The sequence below is a fragment of the Nyctereutes procyonoides genome, unplaced genomic scaffold (assembly GCF_905146905.1).
Source record: "Nyctereutes procyonoides isolate TBG_1078 unplaced genomic scaffold, NYPRO_anot_genome, whole genome shotgun sequence".
Taxonomy (NCBI): Eukaryota; Metazoa; Chordata; class Mammalia; order Carnivora; family Canidae; genus Nyctereutes; species Nyctereutes procyonoides.
In genome coordinates this window covers 11,795,515-11,816,809 of record NW_026575041.1, presented here as the reverse complement: position 1 = coordinate 11,816,809, position 21,295 = coordinate 11,795,515, and the positions used below count along the sequence as shown (strand labels likewise).

Here is a 21,295-nt window from a genome sequence, read left to right as displayed (position 1 = left end):
TAGCATTCCATTTCCCTACTCCTGTTATTGGTGGGGACCAGCCAGGAGCTGAACTGCTACTGCCAGCCAATGGCAATGACGTAGGAGAAGGAAGAGGGAAGCAGTGCTAGTTGGCAGACCTCTTTCCCCTTAAGGTAGCATCAGCAGGGTCAAGGGAGGAGCTGAACTTCTAGCTCCACTTAGAGGCAAGGTGGCAGAACAAAATGGTTCAAGGCAGCGCTAGTCAGCACCCCATTTTCACTCTCCCATTGGTGTCAGCAAACCCACAGGGAGCTGAGCTTCTACCCCTACTAAGTGGCAATAAAGTAGAGTGAGTAGAATACTAGTTAGTACCCCACTTTCCTTGCTGGCATCACCAGGGACAAGTAGGGAGCGAATATCCATCTCACTTGGATCTGCAAGCTATGCCTAAACTGATCTACAACCTGCAAAAAACTCAATTAAGTAGGATATAGCATTTTACACTGTATACACAAATGTCCAGTATATAATAAAATAAAATCACTTCTCATACCAAGAATCTGGAAATTTTCAACTTGAATGAGAAAAGATAACCAATAGAAACCAACACTGAGATAACACAGGTGTTAGAATTACTTGTCAAGAATTTTAAAGTACTCATCATGCTTCAGCAAGTGATTATACATGCACTTAAATAAATGGGAAAAGACATGAAAGTCTCAGCAAAGGAAAAGAGGATATAAAGAAGACTCAAATGGAATGTTAAAGCTGAATAATACAAAACCCAAAGTAAAAAAACTCATTGAATGGGCTCCAGAACAGAATAAATGTGACAGAAGAAAGAATCACTGAATCTGAAAAGAGAAAAAGACAAATTAGTCTGGACAGAGAGAGAAAACTGATTGGAAATAAACCCACTACCTACCACTTCCTTTAATACCACTCTCAGCCAAGCCACTGTTCTGCCTACATATAGCAATTAGCCACATAACTGATCTCACTTTTTCAAATTTTGCCCCTTGAATCTATTTTATACCAGAGTAACCATTTAGAAACATAAATTAAGTCAAGTAATCTTCTTCTCAGTGGCTTCCCATTTCTGTCAGTGAAATTCAAAGTTTTAGAATGGTAGACAGGGTCCTTCAAGATTTGTCCTCTGTTGTCTCTCCACTGATGGTAGGCAAAATTCTAAGATAGCCCCATGATTTCTACCTTATGATATTACTCTTACAGTTAAATTACCTTACATGTAGGGATGCCAGGGTGGCTCAGCAGTTGAGCATCTGCCTTCACCTCAGGGCATGATCGTGGGTCCTAGGATCGACCCAGGATCCCCACAGGGAGCCTGCTTCTCCCTCTGCCTCTCTCTCTGTGTCTCTCATGAATAAATAAATAAAATATTTAATAATAATAATAATAATAAATGGAAAAAAAAGAATTTGCAAATGTTCTTAAGGTTACAAATTATTTGATCTTAGGTTAAGAAGATTATCTGACAGGGCCTAACCTAATCACACAAGCCATTGAGAAGCAAAAGGTTAAATCTGGCTAGTTGTAGAAGAGTAAACCACAGAAATTCTAAATAAGAAAATAATTCAGTGTGTCATTGCCAGCTTGAAAATAGAGGTAGCCACATAGTAAGGCATATAAGTAGCCTCTAGAACCTGAGAGAGACTCCCAACTGGCACCCAGCAAGGAAACAGGGAACTCAATCTTTTTGATGTTTAGTTAATTCCATATGTCATCCTGACTGGGCCACAGGGCACCCAGGTATTTGGTTAAACAGGGCAGGAGTGTTTGCTTTGCCTATAAACTTTCTGAGTTCTTGGAACAATGACTGGTATAGTAGTGCTTACAAAGTAAATGTGCAGTAAAATAAATTGACTCTATGTCAAGTTACCTCTGACTTAATGCATTGTGTTGTAATATATTATAGTCCAAGGTGTATGTGCACTTTATGCCCTTCCTCAAAATTAGGCTAAATATAGATACATAATGTGTTGCTTGTGCATGGGAATGTGATAACAAATAATAGACTCTGTGTAGTCATCAGTGTAAAAATAGCCAATGTAAAATGGCTCCTTGCCATTCTTACATCCTTAAGTGCAGGAAAGTATATAAAAGGAACTTTAATGAGTGGAACTGGGATACTTCTGAGAGGAGGGTGGGTAATACAAAAGGTGCCTTGGTCAAACCCAAGGCTTACAGAATACATTTTTTAAAACTACTAATGAGAAAATAGAACTAGATGGCTTCTAAGGTCCCTTAAAATTCTATATTCCATAGTTATCTAACCTCTACACAAACTCAGTTAATAGCTCAAGATTTGATCTCTCATCCTTTTACTGATGAGCCTGAAATCTGCATTTGCAGTCCTTTCTGTGGATCCATATTCCTAACCTTTTGTCTCCAACTGTTTCCAAACATCACATGGATAAGACACCATGACCTGGAATGGAGCATGTCAAAATCGTACTCATCTTCAGGATCCTGGATTCCGGTTCCCTTGTCCTTTTGCCAATTATGTAGATATTCTTTCCTCTCTCCTCTTCTGCCTGAGTCAGTTTCTGGATCCACTGTTTCCCCTGTCAAATTTCCTCCCTTATGTTGCCCTTTCTTTTCATTATCACTGTTGTCACTCTTGTTCATGCTGCCACTTTCTCAAAATTGGATTATTTAGTCACTATCCTAACCAATTTTCCTATCTCCCATCATAACTGCACTCTCCTCTCTAGCAATCCTACATATGACCATTTGTTAATGCTTCTAAAATGGATTTAAATATTCTCAATGCCTCAAAAACTCCAGTGAGTCTCCACTGCCTACAGAGTACATTTTAATTAACAGTCAAACGAATATGTAAGATATTTCATGATCTGGCCTATTCAGTCTAGTCTCGTGTCCCCCAGATTCTCTTCTCTTTTTTAGATACACTCATCCTTCTGAGCACTACTGTGGTGCTCCATAGAAGAGCAAATGGGTGGGGAGAGTGAAATAGGTGAAGGTGGTTCAAAGGTACAACCTTCTAATTTTAAAATAAATAAGTCCTAAAAAAAAATAAATAAAATAAAATAAAATAAAATAAAATAAAATAAAATAAAATAAATAAGTCCTGGGAGCATGGTATACAACATGGTGCATAATACTGCATTATACATTTGAATGTTGCTAAGAGTAGATCTTAAAAGTTCTCATCACAAGAAAAAGAAATGTAACTATGTGTGGTGGAGGATGTTTACTGGACTCATTCTGATGATCATTTCACAGTATGTACAAACGTCAAATCATAACATTATACACCTGAAGTTAAATAATGTTATATGTCAATTATGTTTCAGTTTTTTAAAAATACAAAAACAGATGTTTTAAACAAAGAAAAAATGGAAGTAAGTCCAGTGTAAGAAAATGTTTTGGAATTAAGGAATGACTTTGCATGGTATTTTGACATTTGTTATTGTGAGAAACTGCAGTATCTGCCCTGATACTAACATTTTTCTTAAGGTGCTAATGTATCTTACATTGGGAAGCCATTTTATAGGTAGTGAATTGCTGGTATCATATATCTCAATGAAAAGTAAAAGCAAAAAAATAATAATAAAAAATAAAAATAAATAAAAAAATGAAAAAAAAAAAAAGAAAAGTAAAAGCAACCTAAATTTTGAGTAGGTCACCCTCTGAGCTCTGTTTTCTACTTGTTTCTCCAGGGAGCCCCGCAAGGTGGTCCTGCACAAAGGCTCCACTGGCCTGGGTTTCAACATTGTGGGCGGGGAAGATGGAGAAGGTATTTTTGTATCCTTCATTCTGGCTGGTGGACCAGCAGACCTGAGTGGGGAGCTCCAGAGAGGAGACCAGATCCTGTCCGTGAGTATTTCTTCTTAATCTTCAGTCCTGATACCACTTGAGAAAAAGTAACTTTCAATTATGACTCCAGAAGCACCTTAATTAAAAAGGAAAAATGAAGGATGCGTGGGTGGCTCAGTGGTTGAGCATCTGCCTTTGGCTCAAGGCGTGATCCTGGGGTCCCGGAATAGGGCCCCACACTGGGTTCCCTGTGGGGAGGCTGCTTCTTCCTCTGTCTGTGTCTTTGCATCTCTGTGTGTCTTTCATGAATAAGTAACTAAAATCTTTAAAAAAAAAAAAGGGAAAAATGGATAAGAGCATTATGGCTTCCAGTACATGTGGCGGTTTAAATGATATTGAAGTGCTGGGTGCTTGTTACTCACTTCCAGCAACAATTTATTAAACACTTATTTTTAACCAAACATTTTATAAAAGTAATTTTTAATTCTCACCATCACCCTGAAAGTTATTTCCCCATGTTTGGATGAAGAAAATAAGGTTCAGAGAGCTTAAGTCAGTGTTTTACCGAACTAGAGAGAGTAAGAGCTGGGATTTAAATATTCAGTCGTTTTTTTTTTTTTAACATGTTATTTTTAAGTAATCTCTATACCCAACATGGGCTCAAACTTACAACCCAGAGATCAAGAGTCACATGCTTTACTTGACTGAGCCAGCCAGGCCCCCGTAAATGTTCAGTTTTAATGCCCGTGACACCTGCCCTCTTTTCCCTCCTTCCTCCCTTCCATCTGTCTTCCTTCCTTCTTTCTTCTTTCTTTTATTGAAATATTTATTGACTGCTTCTTTTCACTAGATCAAGCTATCTTTCTGGAATAAACTATGTGACAGGTAGTTAAAAACATTGTGGATGTTCATGACCGTACCGGAATTTTGGTAATCTTGCAAATAATGGGAAATGATCGAAGGAGCCTAGTTCTTATGGCCAAGTTTATGGTTCATAACTCAATGAAACACTTAGTTTGTGGTCTTCATTATGTACTTAGAAAAACTTGTCTTTGTTATATAGCTGTGATTTATAACTAGAATTTTCCAAGTGACCTTATCTTTGTTAGCCATCATGCCATCCCTACCTTCCCCTTACACACATATTCCCCATGTAATATAGTCAATTGACCTGAGCAAAGTATCCAATGTTCTGAATGGATGGCCTTATCTTATATATTCTGGTAGTTTTCTCATACATTAAGTCCTCTACTTACTCATTAGTTAGCAGATGTCTGGACAGATTGAGTATGGGAGAAATAGGATCAGGTCCCAATGGCAAGACTTTGTTCTGTCATTCAAGAGCTGAATATCACCCCTTTAACTACTCCCCTCTGCATACTGTCTCTACTCTTAATATCGATAGATAGATAGATAGATAGATAGATAGATAGATGATAGATCAATCTTCCTTTTTTAAAGATTTTATTCATTTATTCATGGGAGAGATAGAGAGAGGCAGAGACATAGGCAGAGGGAGAACGAGGCTCCCTGCAGAGAGCCTGATGCAGGACTCAATCCCAAGACCCCAGGATCATAACCTGAGCCAAAGGCAGAGTCACTCAAACAGCGAGCCACCCACAGGTACCCTATATATATCTTCCTTGACTTATGATGAGGTTATATCCTGAAAAACCCATTACAACTTGAAAATATTATAGTCAAAAATGCATTTCTTAAACATGCTCAGAACACTTAAATTGGCCTACTTTTGGGCAAAATTACCTTAAAAAAGCCTATTTTATATTTTATAATTGTTGAATATTTCATATAATTTACTGGTACTGTACTGAAAATGAAAACAAAATGGTTATATGAGTGCAGAATGGTTATAAGTGTATCAGTTGTTTATCCTCATGATGGCATGGCTGAGTGGGAACTGCCACTCATGGCCCAGTATCACAAGAGGGTGTATGCCATATTGCTAGCCGGGGAAAAGATCAAAATTCAGAAGTTGAGGTACAGTTTCTAGTGAATATGTATTGCTTTTGTACCATCACAGAGTTGAAAATTTGTTAAGTCAAACTGTCATTAACTCCGGGACCATCTGTATAAGATATAACTTCTTTTTATTGACATTTCTTTTCTAAGTGACAAAAGCTCCCTGAAAGCAAATTCTCCATCTTACATGGTTTTGTGTCCTCGACATTTAGCATAGTGACTGGCACATAGCAGTCTCCCAAGCAATGTTTGTTGAATGAAAAAGTGTTGAATAAATGTGGTGATGCTCTACAAAGTCACTGTAGCCTCCCAGATGGACTCTAAAACTCTAAGATGAACATACTTATATATTGTCATCATCCTGACTCAAAATCTGTAGCCCAGGGATCCCACTGTTACTATGCCACTGGCGAAGTCTGCATTCACACTGGCATAGCACTTTCCCACACACAAAGCACTTTCATGTGTATTAATTCTAAGTGTCAGGATTGAGTTATTATTACTCTCACTTTCTTATATGAGGAAAAGGGGATTCAGAAAGGCTGAATGATTTTTCCAAAGCTCTACAGCTACTGACTATGATGTTGAACTCAAAATCAAGTTCCCTGACCCCAAATCTGTTCTTTCTCTTCAAGCACAGTCTCCCTTCAAAACCTGTCAATGATCTCATTCCACATTTTCTTATCCCATTGAGTACTGCTCTGTGTGAGCACTACACTCAGGAGCACACAAACTATAAAGAGCTAATACTTCCATGTTATTTTTGAGTCAGTCACTATTATGACCAATTTAATCTTGAAACCGCCCTGTGCCTTGTTATGCTCATTTTTATAGTAAGCTCTACACCAATCTTGGGGCTTGAACTCACAACCCCAATACCGAGCGTCCCTTGCTCTACAGATTGAGCCAGCCAGCCACCCTCGTATTATGTTCATTTTAAGTGTAAAGATAATGAGTCACAGAGATGACATTAGACTTTGTTTAAATGAGAAATGTATAGGTTTTATTTATTTCAACTTCTCGGCATATGGTAGAAATAGGGATGAACAAATAATATTATTACTCAACAAAGAAAGTTCATAAGTATTTTGGTTTTCAAAAGTAGATGTATCCATTTAAATAATACCAGCAGAACCACATAGTAAAAGAAGGCAACCAATCAGAGTTATAGTCTTCTTGGAGACTATAATTCATAGACTATTACAACAGTCTCTGACATTCAGATATCATACCCTTTCTTTTTTTTGTCATTTCTTTTATTGAATTTGATTTGCCAACATATACTATAACACCCAGTTCTCACCCCATCAAGTGTCCCCCTCAGTGCCCATCACCCAGTTACCCCATCCCCCTGCCCACCTCTCTTTCTACAACCCTTTGGTCATTTCCCAGAGTTAGGAGTCTCTCATGGTTTGTCTCCCTCTCTAATTTTTCCCACTCAGTTCCCCTCCTTTTCCTTATAATCCCTTTCACTATTTCTTATATTCCCCAGTTGAGTGAAACCATATGATGATTATCCTTCTCCGACTGACTTACTTAATTCAGCATAATACCCTCCAGTTCCATCCATGTGAAAGCAAATGCTGGATATTCGTCCTTTCTGATGGCTGAGTAATATTCCATTGTATGTAATACCACATCTTCTTTATCCATTCATCTGTCGATGGACATCATGGCTCCTTCCACAGTTTGGCTATTGTGGACATTACTGCTATAAACATCGGGGTGCAGGTGTCCCGGTGTTTCACTTCATCTGTATCTTTGGGGTAAATACCCAGTAGTGCAATTGTTGGGTCATAGGGTAGCTCTATTTTTAACTCTTTGAGAAATCTCCACACTATTTTCCAGAAGGCTACACCAGTTTGTATTCCCACCAACAGCGCAAGAGGGATCCCCTTCTCCACATCTTCGCCAACAGTTGTTGTTTCCTGTCTTGTTAATTTTCCCCATTCTCACTGGTGTGAGGTGGTATCTCATTGTGGTTTTGATTTGTGTTTTTCTGATAGCAAGTGATGCAGAGCATTTTCTCATGTGCTTGTTGGCCATGTGTATGTCTTTGGTGAAATTTCTGTTCATGTCTTCTGTTCATTTCATGATTGGATTTTTTGTTTCTTGGGTGTTGAGTTTAATAAGTACTTTATAGATCTTGGATACTAGCCCTTTATCTGATAGGTCATTTGCAAATATCTTCTCCCATTCTGTAGGTTGTCTTTAGTTTTGTTGACTGTTTCCTTTGCAGAAGCTTGCATCCTGCTTAACTCCCAATAGTTCATTTTTGCTTTTGTTTCCTCTGCCTTCATAGGTGTATCTTGCAAGAAGTTACTGTAGCCAAGTTCAAAAAGGTTGTTGACTATGTACTCCTCTAGGATTTTGATGGATTCTTGTCTCACTTTTAGATCTTTCAACTATTTTGAGTTTACCTTTATGTATGGTGTAAAAGAATGGTCTAGTTTCCTTCTTCTGCATGTGGCTGTCCAATTTGCCCAGCACCATTTACTGAAGAGACTGTCCTTTTACCAGTGTCTTTCCTGCTTTGTCAAATATTAGTTGACCATAGAGTCGAGTGCCCATTTCTGGGTTCTCTCTTCTGTTCCATTGATCAATGTGTCTGTTTTTGTGCCAGTACCAAACTGTCTTGATGATCACAGATTTGTAATACAGCTTGAAATCCAGCATTGTGATAGCCCGGCATTGGTTTTCTTTTTCAACATTCCCCTGGCTATTTGGGGTCTTTTCTGATTCCATACAAACCTTAAGATGATTTGTTCCAACTCTCTGAAGAAAGTCCATGGTATTTTGATAGGGATTGAGCTGAATGTGTAAATTGCCCTGGGTAGCATAGACATTTTCACAATATGTATTCTTCCAGTCCATGTGCATGGAATGTTTTTCCATCTCTTTGTGTCTTCCTCAATTTCTTTCAGAAGTGCTCTGTAGTTTTTAGAGTATAGATCCTTTACTTCTTTGCTTAGGTTTATTCCTAGGTATCTTATGTTTTGGGTGCAATTTTAAATAGGATTGATTTCTTAATTTTTTCTTTCTTCAGTCTCATTGTTAGTGTATAGAAATGCCACTGATTTCTGTGCATTGTTTTTGTGTCCTCCCACATTGCTGAATTCCTGTATGAGTTCTAGCAATCTTGAGATGGGGTCTTTTGGGTTTTCTATATATGGTATCATGTCATCTGCAAAGAGGGAAAATTTGACTTCTTCTTTGCCAATTAATGCCTTTTCTTTTTGTTGTCTGACTGCGGACACTAGGACTTCTAGGACTACGTTGAATAACAATGGTGAGTGGACATCCCTGTCGTGTTTCCCCATTGAGAATGATATTTACTGTAGGCTTTTCATAAATGGCTTTTAAGATATTGAGGAATGTTTCTCTATCCCTACACTTTGAAGAGTTTTAATCAGGAATGGATGTGTATTTTGTCAAATACTTTCTCTGCATCTATTGAGAGGATCATATGGTTCTTGTTTTTTCTCATGTTGATGTGATCTATCACATTGATTGTTTCACGAGTGCTGAACTCCCCTGCATCCCGGGGATAAATCCCACTTGGTCATGGGGAATAATCTTCTTAATGAACTGTTGGATCCTATTGGCTAGTATCTTGGTGAGAATTTTTGCGTCTGTGTTCATCAGGGATATTGGTCTATAATTCTCTTTTTTGGTGGGGTGTTTGTCTGGTTTTGGAATTAAGGTGATGCTGGTCTCATAAAATGAGTTTGGAAGTATTCCATCCCTTTCTATCCTTCAGAACAGCTTGAGTAGGATAGGTATTATTTCTTCTTTAACTGTTTGATAGAATTCCCCTGGGAAGCCATCTGGCCCTGGACTTTTGTGTCTTGGGAGGTTTTTGATGACTGCTTCAATTTCCTCACTGTTTCAATAGTCTGCTCAGGTTTTCTATTTCTTCCTGTTCCAGTTTTGGTAATTTGTGGTTTTCCAGAAATGCATCCATTTCTTCTAGATTGCCTAATTTGTATGCATATAGCTGCTCATAATACTTTTTTAAAATTGTTTATATTTCCTTGGTATTGGTTGTGATCTTTCCTCTTTCATTCATGATTTTATTAATTTGAGTATTTGCTCTTTTCTTTTTATTAAGGCTGGCTAGGGATTTATCTCTCTTATTAATTCAAAGAACCAACTCTTGGTTTTGTTGATCTGTTTTACAGTTCTTCTGGTCTCTATTTCATTGAGTTCTGCTCGAATCTTTATTATCTCTCTTCTTCTGCTTGGTGTAGTTTTTACTTGCTGTTCTTTCTCCAATTCCTTTAGGTGAGAGGTTAGCTTGTATATTTGAGTTTTTCCATTTTTTGAGGGAGGCTTTTATTGTGATGTATTTCCCTCTTATGACTGCTTTTGCTGTATCCCAAAGATTTTGAACAGTTGTATCTTCATTTTCATTAGTTTCCATGAATCTTTTTAATTCTTCTCTAATTTCCTGGTTGACCCACTCATCTTTTAGTAAGATGCTCTTTAACCTCCATGAGTTTGAGTTTCTTCCGAATTTCTTCTTCTGATTGAGTTCTAGTTTCAAGGCATTGTGTTCTGAAAATATGCAGGGGATAATCCCAATCTTTTGGTATCAGTTGAGACCTGATTTGTGACCCAGAATGTGGTCTATTCTGGAGAAAGTTCCATGTGCACTTGAGAAGAATGTGTATTCAGTTGCGTTTGGATGGAAAGTTCTGTATAGGGACACCTGGGTGACTCAGTGGTTGGGTACCTGCCTTTGGCTCAGGTCGTGATCCTGGATCCAGAATTGAGTCCCACATAGGGCTCCCAGTGAGGAGCCTGCTTCTCCCTCTGCCTGTGTCTCTGACTCTCTCTGTCTCTCAGTCTGTGTCTCTCATGAATAAATAAAGAAATCTTAAAAAGAAAAAAAAAAGTTCTGTATATATCTGTGAAATCTATTTGGTCCCATGTATCATTTAAGGCCCTTGTGTCTTTGGTGATGTTCTGCTTAGAAGATCTGTCAATTGCAGAAAGTGCCATGTTGAAGCCTCCTACTATGAGTGTATTATTATCTAAGCATCTCTTTACTTTGGTTATTAATTGATTGCTATACTTGGCAGCTTCCACATTAGGGGCATAAATATTCATGATTGTTAGGTCCTCTTGTTGGTTAGACCCTTTAAATATGATATAGTGTCCCTCTTCATCTGTTACTACAGTATTTGTATAAACTTTAATTTATCTGATATGAGGATTGCTACTCAGCTTTCTTTTGAGGACCATTTGAAAGGTAAATGGCTCTCCACCCCTTCATTTTCAGGCTGGAAGTATCCCTAGGTCTAAATGAGTCTCTTGTAGACTGCATATAGATGGGTCTTGCTTTTTTACCCAGTCTGATACTCTGTGTCTTGATGGGATCATTTAGCCCATTCACATTCAGAGTAACTATTGAAAGATATGAATTTAGCGTCATTATATTACCTATTCAGTCCCTGCTTTTGTGGATTGTTTCTTTGGGCTTCCTCTTTCTTTTACAGGGTCCTCCTAATATCTCTTGCAGAGCTGGTTTGGTGGTCATATATTCTTTCAGTTCCTGCCTATTCTGGAAGCTCTTTATCTCTCCTTCTATTCTGAATGAGAGCCTTGCTGGATAAAGTATTCTTGGCTACATGTCCTTCTCATTTAGCACCCTGTATATGTCATGCCAGCCCTTTCTGGCCTGCCAAGTTTCTGTGGAGAGGTCTGCTGTTAATCTGATATTTCTCCCCATATAAATTAAAAATCTCTTGTCTCATGCTGCTTTAAGAATTTTCTCTTTATCTTTGAAATTTGCAAGTTTCACTATTAAATGTCAAGTTGTTGAATGGTTTTTATTGATTTTTTGGGGGTGTCTCTATCTCTTGGACCTGAATGCCTGTTTTCTTCCCCAGATTTGGGAAGTTCTCAGCAATTATTTATTCAAATATACTTTGTGGTCCTCTGTCTCTCAGCTTCTTCTGTAATCCCAACTATATGTATATTCTTTCTTCTAAACCTATCATTTATTTCCCTAAGCCTTTCCTCTTGGGCTCTTAATTGTTTTCTCTTTTTTCCTCAGCTTCCTTCCTTTTCATCAACTTGTTTTCTATGTCACTCACTCTCTCTTCCACCTCATTAACTCTAGAAGTTAGGACATCCAATTTGGATTGCATTTCATTTAATTTATTTTGAATTTTGGCTTGATTAGATCTCAATTCTGCAGTCATGAAGTCTCTAGAGTTCTTTATGCTTTTTTCCACAGCCACCAGTAGCTTTATAATTGTACTTCTGAATTGAATTTCTGACATCATATTGAAATCCAAATTCTATAACTCTGTAGCAGAGAGTACTGTTTCCAGTTATTTATTTTGTGGTGAATTCTTCCTTCTAGTCATTTTGTCCAGTGCAGAGTGGCTGTATGAGTAGACTGAGTCAAAAATATCAACCACGACCTAAGTAAAATACAGCCTAGATGATTCTGAAGAGGTCAGAGACCAGAAAATAAAAGAAAAAGAATAGAACAAGATAAAAGCACCACTGAAGTGAAAGACAAATTTTAGAACAAAGGTATTAAAATAAAAAGCCAAAAACAAAGAAGAAAAAAAGGAAAAAGAAAAAAAGAAGTAAAGATAAAAGGAAAAAGAGAAAAAGGTGAGGTGGATGGTGGTGATGAGGAAGTGGTAGTGGAGAGACAATGTAGTCTACCTGAGGGATCCTAGAGGGTGATCCTTTTGATTCTGAGTATATTTTGTTCTGTATGTTAGATGATGCTCAATCCCAAATTTATATAAACCAGCAATACTTATATAAAGCCCCAACATTGGCCACCAAAACATAAACAAGATAAAAGAGGGGAGCAGAATGGGAATGAAGAGAGAATATAATCTCACAGAATGAACCAACATGGTATTCCACTTGGTTCTGGGTGTATGTTGGTCATGTTTTAGAAGGTATTAAGTAAAACAAAACGAGGCAAAAATTTTAAAAAAGCGTATCTTGAATATCTACCATTTTTAACTATGAAAGTTAAAATGAGCTGGTAAAATATTGTAGTTAAGGTGGGAAAAGAGAAAAAGTATTGGAAATTTTTAGTCTGATATAAAAACGAGTCATAATGGAAAGAGAGAGAGAAAAAAAAAAGGACCTGCTAGTTTTATATACTATTTTCCCTCAGTCCTGGAGCTTTCCAGTGCTGCTTGGTCAAGAACTTGCTCTTCCCCTGTCCTTCCAGCTGATCTTCTGGGGAAGGGGCCTGCTGTGCTGACTCTCAGGTGTGTGTACCTGGTGGAGATGCTCTGCCCCCCACCGGGTGCTGGGCACAGTGGGAGCTGTTGACCTCCTGAGGCCTCTGTTCCCTGGTGGCCCTGCCCATCCCAGGCACAGGGTGACACAAGAAGGAGCAATCACACTGGTGGCAGCCAGCTCTCCAGCTCTGGAGTCAGCTCCCCACAGTAACTACCACAGTCAGTGCCCCGGGCCTAGATTCTCCCAGGGTGGCAGGGGACGCTGATCTGCAGCTCCAGGGCGACTGGCATCAGGAGAGTCCTTGCTGTCCTGTGCCCTCCCCGCCTCCACCTGTCCCGGGGGGAGTGCAGGATCATGGGCTGTGTCTTGTTTGCACCCTGGGATCTGGGGCCTGTGCTGCTGGACCCATAATCCCAGGGCTGCATTTACCAAAGGGAATGGGGTACAGACCCCTCCATCTGTAGCTTAACCGACTGGCTTCTCCCAAATGCCTTGAGGGCTTCGCACTCCAGCCCTTTACTGAGATGGGACCGCGGTTTGCAGTGCACTTTCCCCCGGGCACCCCTCCTCTTATAGTGACTCCAGGAATCTTGAGGCCTCACTGCCCCTCCTGGGATCCTGCCCGGTTTCCCTGCTAGCACTTTTCCATCTGGGGAGAATCCGATGTGGATTTTAAAAGTCCCCACTTCTCCAAGACTGGGCTTTCCTGTCCCAGAGGCTCTTGCGGCCGGGCACTAGCCAGGCTCTTCAAGGGACCCCTCCCCCACTTTTTTTTTCTCACCTTCCTACCTTGTTAGAAGCAAAAACTTTTCTCTGAAGCATTCTAGCTGTTCTCTCTTTAAATCTCAGAATTCGTAGGTGTTCAGGAAGTTTTGAAAGTTATCTAGGTAAGTTTGTGGGGCCAGGTGAGTTGAGAACCCCTACTCTTCCACCATCTTTTCCCTCCCTCACATCCTTTCTTATGTATATCACTTGCAAAGACAGTTCAATGATAACAATATTGTCTGCTTTTTGCAATCAAAAAGGAAGAGGCAACATTTCTCTTTTTTAGTTTGCAAAAAGCTATTTAAACTGTGGCTAGTAATTGGCTAGTTTCAAGGTTCAGTATTGGAATTCCATTGGTTAATACTAAAAGAAAAGATTAAACAGGCTCAAGAAGCTGAGACATTACAATATGGAAAGAAAACAGCAGAACACAATTATTAACAATGGAATATGGAGGATATGATATTTTGCATCTACAGCTTACACTAGTTATGAAAAGACAAGCTATATCTTTCTGGAAAAAAAAACAAGAACAAAAACTCTAAATAACAATCACAAGCTAAATACAAATTCTGTTACTACATCATGTAAGACTATTTTGTAAATAACTTATGCTAACAGTAATGTAGCAAGTTCAGAAAGAACTAGAATCCCCATGGAGAAGAGCTGTCCACTTTTCTGTGTCAAGTGATCTTCATTGAAAAGAGACTTGAAAAAGAGATAATTAACTTTGTAATCAGGGGCAGAATGTCCCTTCCTGCTTTCTAGAATTATTCTCCCACACAGTCTATACAAACTTTAGAGATAATTTATTTTATTAATGACTTACTATGTGACAGATTTTGTACTAGGATTTGAGATCTCAAAGAATGAGATAAATATCCTGTCCTTAAAGTATTCACAGCCTGAAGGTAAATGTATCAACATATCTATTACATGTGAACTATAGATATGGTTATAAGTATAGATGTAGATATAGTATAGATGTAGATGGCATACTGAGGAAAGAAAGGAGACCAAACATTTCAAATCAGCATATCATATTTTAAGTACTCAGTCAGTGCTGCTATAACTACTAACAACTTTGTGTTTAGAATATGTCTAGTTTTTTAAAAAAAGTGTCAGATAACCATGTCAAAAAAGGCCTCTTTTATAGAGTTTGAGTTATTCTTTCTTTGGAACAGGGCTTGAACTTGATGAGCACTTCCCAAAGAGTATTTTCCAGGACACTAGAAGAGAAGGATTGTATTAGGGTGCTACTGAGAGAAAGGGTTCCTTGGGACCAGGTTTCTTCACTGAAGAATTTTCAAAAACATCTCATTAACTAGTGTACATTGGGAGTCTCCTCAGAGGCATTCTCTTCCCAAAGGTATTTGACCACTAAACCCTCATGTAAGGAGCACTTCACAAGACAACAATAGTAGGAAATGTGTGAGTAGATATTTTTCTAATTCCCATACTTGACTCTTTTCAGAACAAGGTAGCCGTTCTTGTCTGTGAAGAAAATCAACTAGCCTTTTACTGTTTAAGATTGTGGGCGCCATCTACTGTTCATGCATCATTTAAACATGGCAACCAGATGGTGGAATATCTAAAAGCTCCATTGTAGGGCTTTATTATAAGCCTCCACTTTCTGCTTCCCGCCAAAACTACGGAACTAAGGTAGCTAGGAAGCTGAAAGATAAAGAAATCATAACCATAGGCTGCATTCTGTACATGTAATGTGAGTGATCTTTTTAAATTTCCCCCTTATGTATTCTATTTCTCCAGCGTTTGTTGTAGAAACTCTTATCCAATAATTGAACCATATTCTTGAAGTGTTGGTGGAGGAGAATTTAGGACGTTCAGCATGCAATCACATTAACTAGTGCAGTTGCCTCCTCAGGCATTCTTCCTGCAGAGGAAAAGATAAAAATGCTTCTGTTATTATTTGTTTCAATGCTTTGTTATGAAAAACGTGGAGCAGAGCATGTAGAAGTAATACCCCTACAAAGAGATTCTTTTCTGTGTCAGCAAGCAATTTTAGTTTTTTCATTCCTCAGAAACCTCAAAAAGAGCACCCCAGCTGATCTTGCTAACTCCAAAACTCATCCTTGATGGATTTTTAAGTATTTAACTAACTGTGTTCCGAGATAGATGGCTTGGAATAAGTGTTGCCAAAAGTGCAATGCTGCAATTGTTGAGGTGAAGGTACAATAGATAATTTTGCATTTTTATGTTGAAATTGAAATTGTATTATGGATTTAGAAAGAGTAAAAATGAGTCACAAATCACCTGGATGTTTCATTCATTCTCAGGTTAACTTACTGTCTTCCTGCTCAGAGCTTATTTGCCAGATCCTTATTATTATGTTATTCAAATAGAATTTGAGCAATGTATACACTATTCATCATCCTGGGATACTGATAAAGTCACCCTTCTCTTGTTACCTCAAAAGACAACTCAACTTCACTTCCAATATTATGCCTGAAATCCAGCCTCCTGCCTTCCCCCAAAAGTCCCAAATTATTTCTTTGACTCCCTGAAGTGATCCTCTTAAGAGGACCAGCACTCCCCAAGATACCAGAGAGGCTCTGAGGCCTGTGCACATGTGGAGACAAGAGCAATCCCTCTAGCTCTGTGCTGCTTTGTCACCTTGTCTCAAAATTACTACAGCTTAGACTGGAAGTCTTAAAAAAACCTCTCACCTCAACAGCACCTTTAGCTTCTTTCCTTTCAACCTCAACACTTGGAGTCACCCAAACTCCAGCAAAACCTTCACCCCTAGCATTTTTCTGGCTGAGCTCCACCCACTCCCATCTTTCCCACCAGAAGACAGACAAGAATCAGAAACTAAAATTAGCTTAAGCGCAGCACTATATATTTCCAAGCAGGAATGCCTCGACATCTGCATTTGGAGTAAGGGGGATTTCACAGCTTCCCTCGGGAAAATGAGTAGATATCTGTCCTCTATAGATAGCTTTGGAATCAGTGGCCCATCTTAAAATTGTTCTCAAAGAAACTGTATTTGCTGAGGGGAATTATGAGCATTTTTGACACATTAAACAACAATGCATTTTGTGTGTATCCCCTCCCTGCCCTCTTGCTCTTTCTTATCAAGGTGTCAGGAACTTGAGGGTTCTCTCTCAGTCAGGGACCCTATTAAACAACTCTAAAGTAAAATCTAACCAAGTAGAACTGATGGTGTTTTTAAAAAGGTGAAGACTTCTTGTCCCAATCCAGACCACCTGAATTCAGGTTTCTGGCCCGAGACCATGTGAAGCCTGCCCCAGACCTTGTGCGCCTGTTTTAAGCATCTGCTGAATCCTACCCTCTCTAGATTCACTGGCTCTTGGGTCTCTGGCTTTTGCCTCTCCGTTGTGGAACCAAATCAAACTTCTCTCCACTTTGCTGGATTTGTCTTCATGCCTACCCTAGAGCCCAGCAGCTCCCCTGCTCAGGGACCACCTCAAATAAAAACAGGGAGGCCAGTGAAAAGGCTCCAGGGGAGAGGATTTTCCTCAGCCTCAGCTTCAGAGCCCCACCATCCAAGCTGACCCCTGGCCCACTTGCCAAAGGGTAGGACTTCAGCACGGTGTAGCTACGCTCCCCAAGTCCTTTATTCCTATAGATATCCCAGGATGCATAGACATCCCCTGTCACATATAAACTTTCAACCTTTGCAAAGAGTGAGCCTTTGTCATTTCTCCCCTTTTCTTAAAAATTTTCAGTGGTTTCTGCCATTTTTCACATAAAGTCTAAAATTTTTAATATGGCCTACAAGGTTTTATAGCACCTGCCTCATGCTGACCCCACTGGCTGCATATACACCGCTTCTCCTTCTCCCATATATTGTCCATCCCAGCCACCCTGGCTTTTTCCTTTTCCTCCAATCAGGGCTACTACTCAAAATATTTAGCAACTTGGTACATGCAATTTAGCACCAGTCCATACAGTGAATGACCATAGTTTCACTGCTACAGGATTGTACGGAAGTGGAATCTTCTGGCAGCCAGGGTTGTGGGTCACCTGGGAGGGCTCAGGACAGGAATTATTTATTGGCAATCCACAAGGAAGTGTTCCACTTTTCTAACGAAAGGAATAGCCACATTTATGGGTAGAAACTCCCACAGGCACCAGTGTGTGTACTAAATTTCCTCTGCAAAGGAATTCAGAGTGAGCAAGCGCCTTCTATTACTTAAAGGGCACCGGAGAACTTGTGTATTGCCCTAGATTATACTTAGGAAACATCTCCATTGTCTGACAGAATCTGGTTAATAAATGGCGCCCATCAAAGGAATAAATCCAACAAATTTTAAGGGCATGGTAGCAAAACAAAATTAACTTTGCTATTTTCTGATCCATTTCTTAAGTACTGCTTATTGCTATTAACACTCTATATCACAACTTGTATAGATGCAGCAAGAAGAGTATCGTGAAACATGCACTTAAAGTGCACTATATCGTGCACTATTTCATAACTCAACTTTATGCAGCCTTCAAAAGTCTGACCTTCAGTGATACCAGTTCCAATTTTTCTTCAAAGTAATAGTTCTACAAATGCATTCTGTATAATACTAGATATGTGAAATGCTCCATGAAAAAAAAAGGCTCATGCTCAAATGAAGGATCTGAGAAATCCTATAGCAAATAAAGAAGTGCTATTAAAGCATTTTTTCTAAATATATTTAATTAAAAAATCTTTTTTTCCCCTGGAATATGAATTACTATCTAGTAGTATATACTTTTAGAAATTCTGCCTTAAACTAATCTCCAGGAGAACTCATGCAAGTGTTTTATTTGGGAGAAGTAACATGTCCACATTGAAAGATTATTTGCAGAGTTTGAGGTGCAGTGAGGAGAATGTAATCCGAATACCTAAGACCAAAGAGGAAATCTGGAAAGATCCTCATCAGACAAAAATGAAAATGAGGAAAGGGTTTGTGGAGCACTAGATAAAGGATATTCTTTACATAGAACTTATTAACCTATTCACATAAAATCAAGCTGCAGACATGTACTAAGCATCTACTAAATGCCAAAAACTACAAAGTGTTAAGGTTCCAACATGAAAAAATATTGTGTCCTTAATGAACAAACAGGCCCATGTGGGGACACACACACACACACACACACACATACACAAATACACAAATAGGTTATTTCCAATATAGCACCGGAAGTACTGATGGCAAGTTGTGGGGAAGCACATGGGCACAAAAGAGGCTGTCATTAGCCCAGCCCAGGAATGTGAGAAGGCTTTCCACAGGGGATGCCTCCCAACAAAGACAAAGTGAGAACATGGAGAAGTAGGGATAAAATGCCTAATATTTATTGAGTATCTGCTGAGTACCAAGTAATGTAATGTACTATGATTTCAACAAATTCTAGTCGGGTTGAAGGCTCAGAGACATGAAGTGATTTGCCTAAGATCACACAGCCAATCAGCAATAATGGTGGTATTTGAACCTCGGTTGATTCTGATTTCAAAGCTATGCTCTTTCTGTAATGGCAGCCTTCAGAAAACTGATTTTGGGGGTTTGCTTATGTCTGAGGCTGTCCACACTTTAAGTCCATTTAGTGAGAAAGACATAAATGCCTAAAACAGTAGAGCATTTGCAAGAAGAGATACGGGCCACCACAGGAAGTCATTGTATATATAGATTCTCTGAAGCTTGAGGGCAAGGACTATATCTGATTCATCTCTGCATCCCATTGCTTACCAAAACCCAGCTACTGAGCAAATGTTTAATGAATGAATGAAAGACTCATCCTTACCCTCTTCTCTGAAGGCAGCTGGGAATCCCAGGGCTCCTCTCAGTTGTATTTATCTAGAAATGGGCCAAAGGGTACCTTCTGTCCTGAAGATTCAGAATATCTTAAAACTTTTAGCTTTCTGACCAATGGAATGTGTTTTCCAAATCAAACCCTTTTCTAATGTACAAATAGGAATTCCAACATATCAGGAAAATATTAAATAAATATTCTAATGCTAAATATGTGATGTTTAATTTTTTTAAAAGGATTATATTGGACAGCCCCGGTGGCTCAGAGGTTTAGCGCCATCTTCAGCCCAGGGCGTGATCCTGGAGACCTGGGATCAAGTCCCACATTGGGCTTCCTTCAGGGAGCCTACTTCTCCTTCTGTGTCTGTGTCTCTGCCTCTCCTTCTCTCTGTGTCTCTCATGAATAAATAAATAAAATCTTTTTTAAAAAAAGGATTGTATTTATTTATTTGAGAGACCCAGAAAGAGAGAGCACAGGCAGGGGAACTATCAGAGGGAGAGGGAGAAGCAGAGCACTGCTGAGCAGGGATGCTGACATGGGGCTCAATCAATCCCAGGATCCCGGGATCATGACCTGAGCTGAAGGCAGATGCTTAACCAACTGAGCCACTCAGGTGCCCCGTGGGCTGTTTAATTTTAAAATATGTTTATACATTATATGGTCTCATTCATTTGGGGAATATAAAAAATAGTGAAAGGGAATAAAGGGTAAAGGAGAAAAAATGAGTGGGAAAAATCAGAAAGGGACAGAACATGAGAGACTCCTAACTCTGGGAAACGAACAAGGGGTGGTGGAAAGGGAGGTGGGCAGGGGGTGGGGGTGACTGGGTGACGGGCACTGAGGGGGGCACTTGACGGGATGAGCACTGGGTGTTATTCTATATGTTGGCAAATTGAACACCAATAAAAAATAAATTTAAAAAAAAAGAAAATAAAAAATATTTGGAACTGAAAAATGAAAAAAAAATAAAATAAAATATGTTTATAATATTTACTCCTCTTCCAAAAAGATGTTTAGATGAATAAGAGTTCCTCAATAAGCCTCAAGGGGTAAACACTTGATCCTAAGCCTTCTCCACATAAGTATTGAAAATGCTCTATCACAGCTGACCCCCAATAAAGGGAAAACCATGCACAGATCTCAGGTTGTAAGGAAGGAGTGATCCTCAACTGAAAGTGGACTGATTTTTAGCTCCAATTTACTTTTGCCTCTGACTAACCTACTTTGCTAGCTAATATCTAATAAGCCTTACATATATGCCTCACCATTTCTATGTATGAGGTCCCTTGCTTTGGACATTATCTTATTTGATCCACATAGCATTCCTTCAGGATAGGTTGGAAAGAGACCATTTACCATTTTATACAGAAAGAAACTGATGAGTTTAGTGATTTTCTAACCCAAGCCAGTTGGACACCAGAGGTAGGCTTCCTATCACAACCAGCTTCTTCACCTATAATGCTAACTACTCTAGGAAAAAAGCCTAATGGCAACATGGTTAATTTATGTGCTGGAGTTCTGGACTCTGGGACATCTGGGTGACCTAAATGAAAAAGGAATTTGTTGGGGAAATAACAAATAGGTCCCTGGATCTTCAGCAAGCCTGAGGATGCAAGGTCAGAGGCCAGGGAGAAAATCCTGCTGAAGGACAGACTGTTAAAGATGCTATCATTGAGGCCATCATTCCTGGCCACTTAATACCAGGCCACATTGCTGGAGGTGCTATATTTAGTATTCATCCCCATTTCTGGTACAGAGCTCCTAAAGCACTTGGAACTTCCTATGTGATGAGGGC

General features: G+C 39.2%; 1 protein-coding gene across 11 annotated transcripts in view; it reads left to right on the top strand.

Moving 5' to 3' along the window:
- The window catches only part of DLG2 (discs large MAGUK scaffold protein 2), an 885,772-nt gene that overhangs the window by 525,162 nt on the left and 339,315 nt on the right, over window positions 1-21,295 (top strand). For all 11 annotated transcript variants that reach the window (XM_055320441.1, XM_055320437.1, XM_055320439.1 and 8 more), the window contains one exon: window positions 3,666-3,822. In XM_055320441.1, the coding sequence (XP_055176416.1) occupies window positions 3,666-3,822 (157 nt within the window). The remainder of the gene's footprint in view (window positions 1-3,665; window positions 3,823-21,295) is intronic.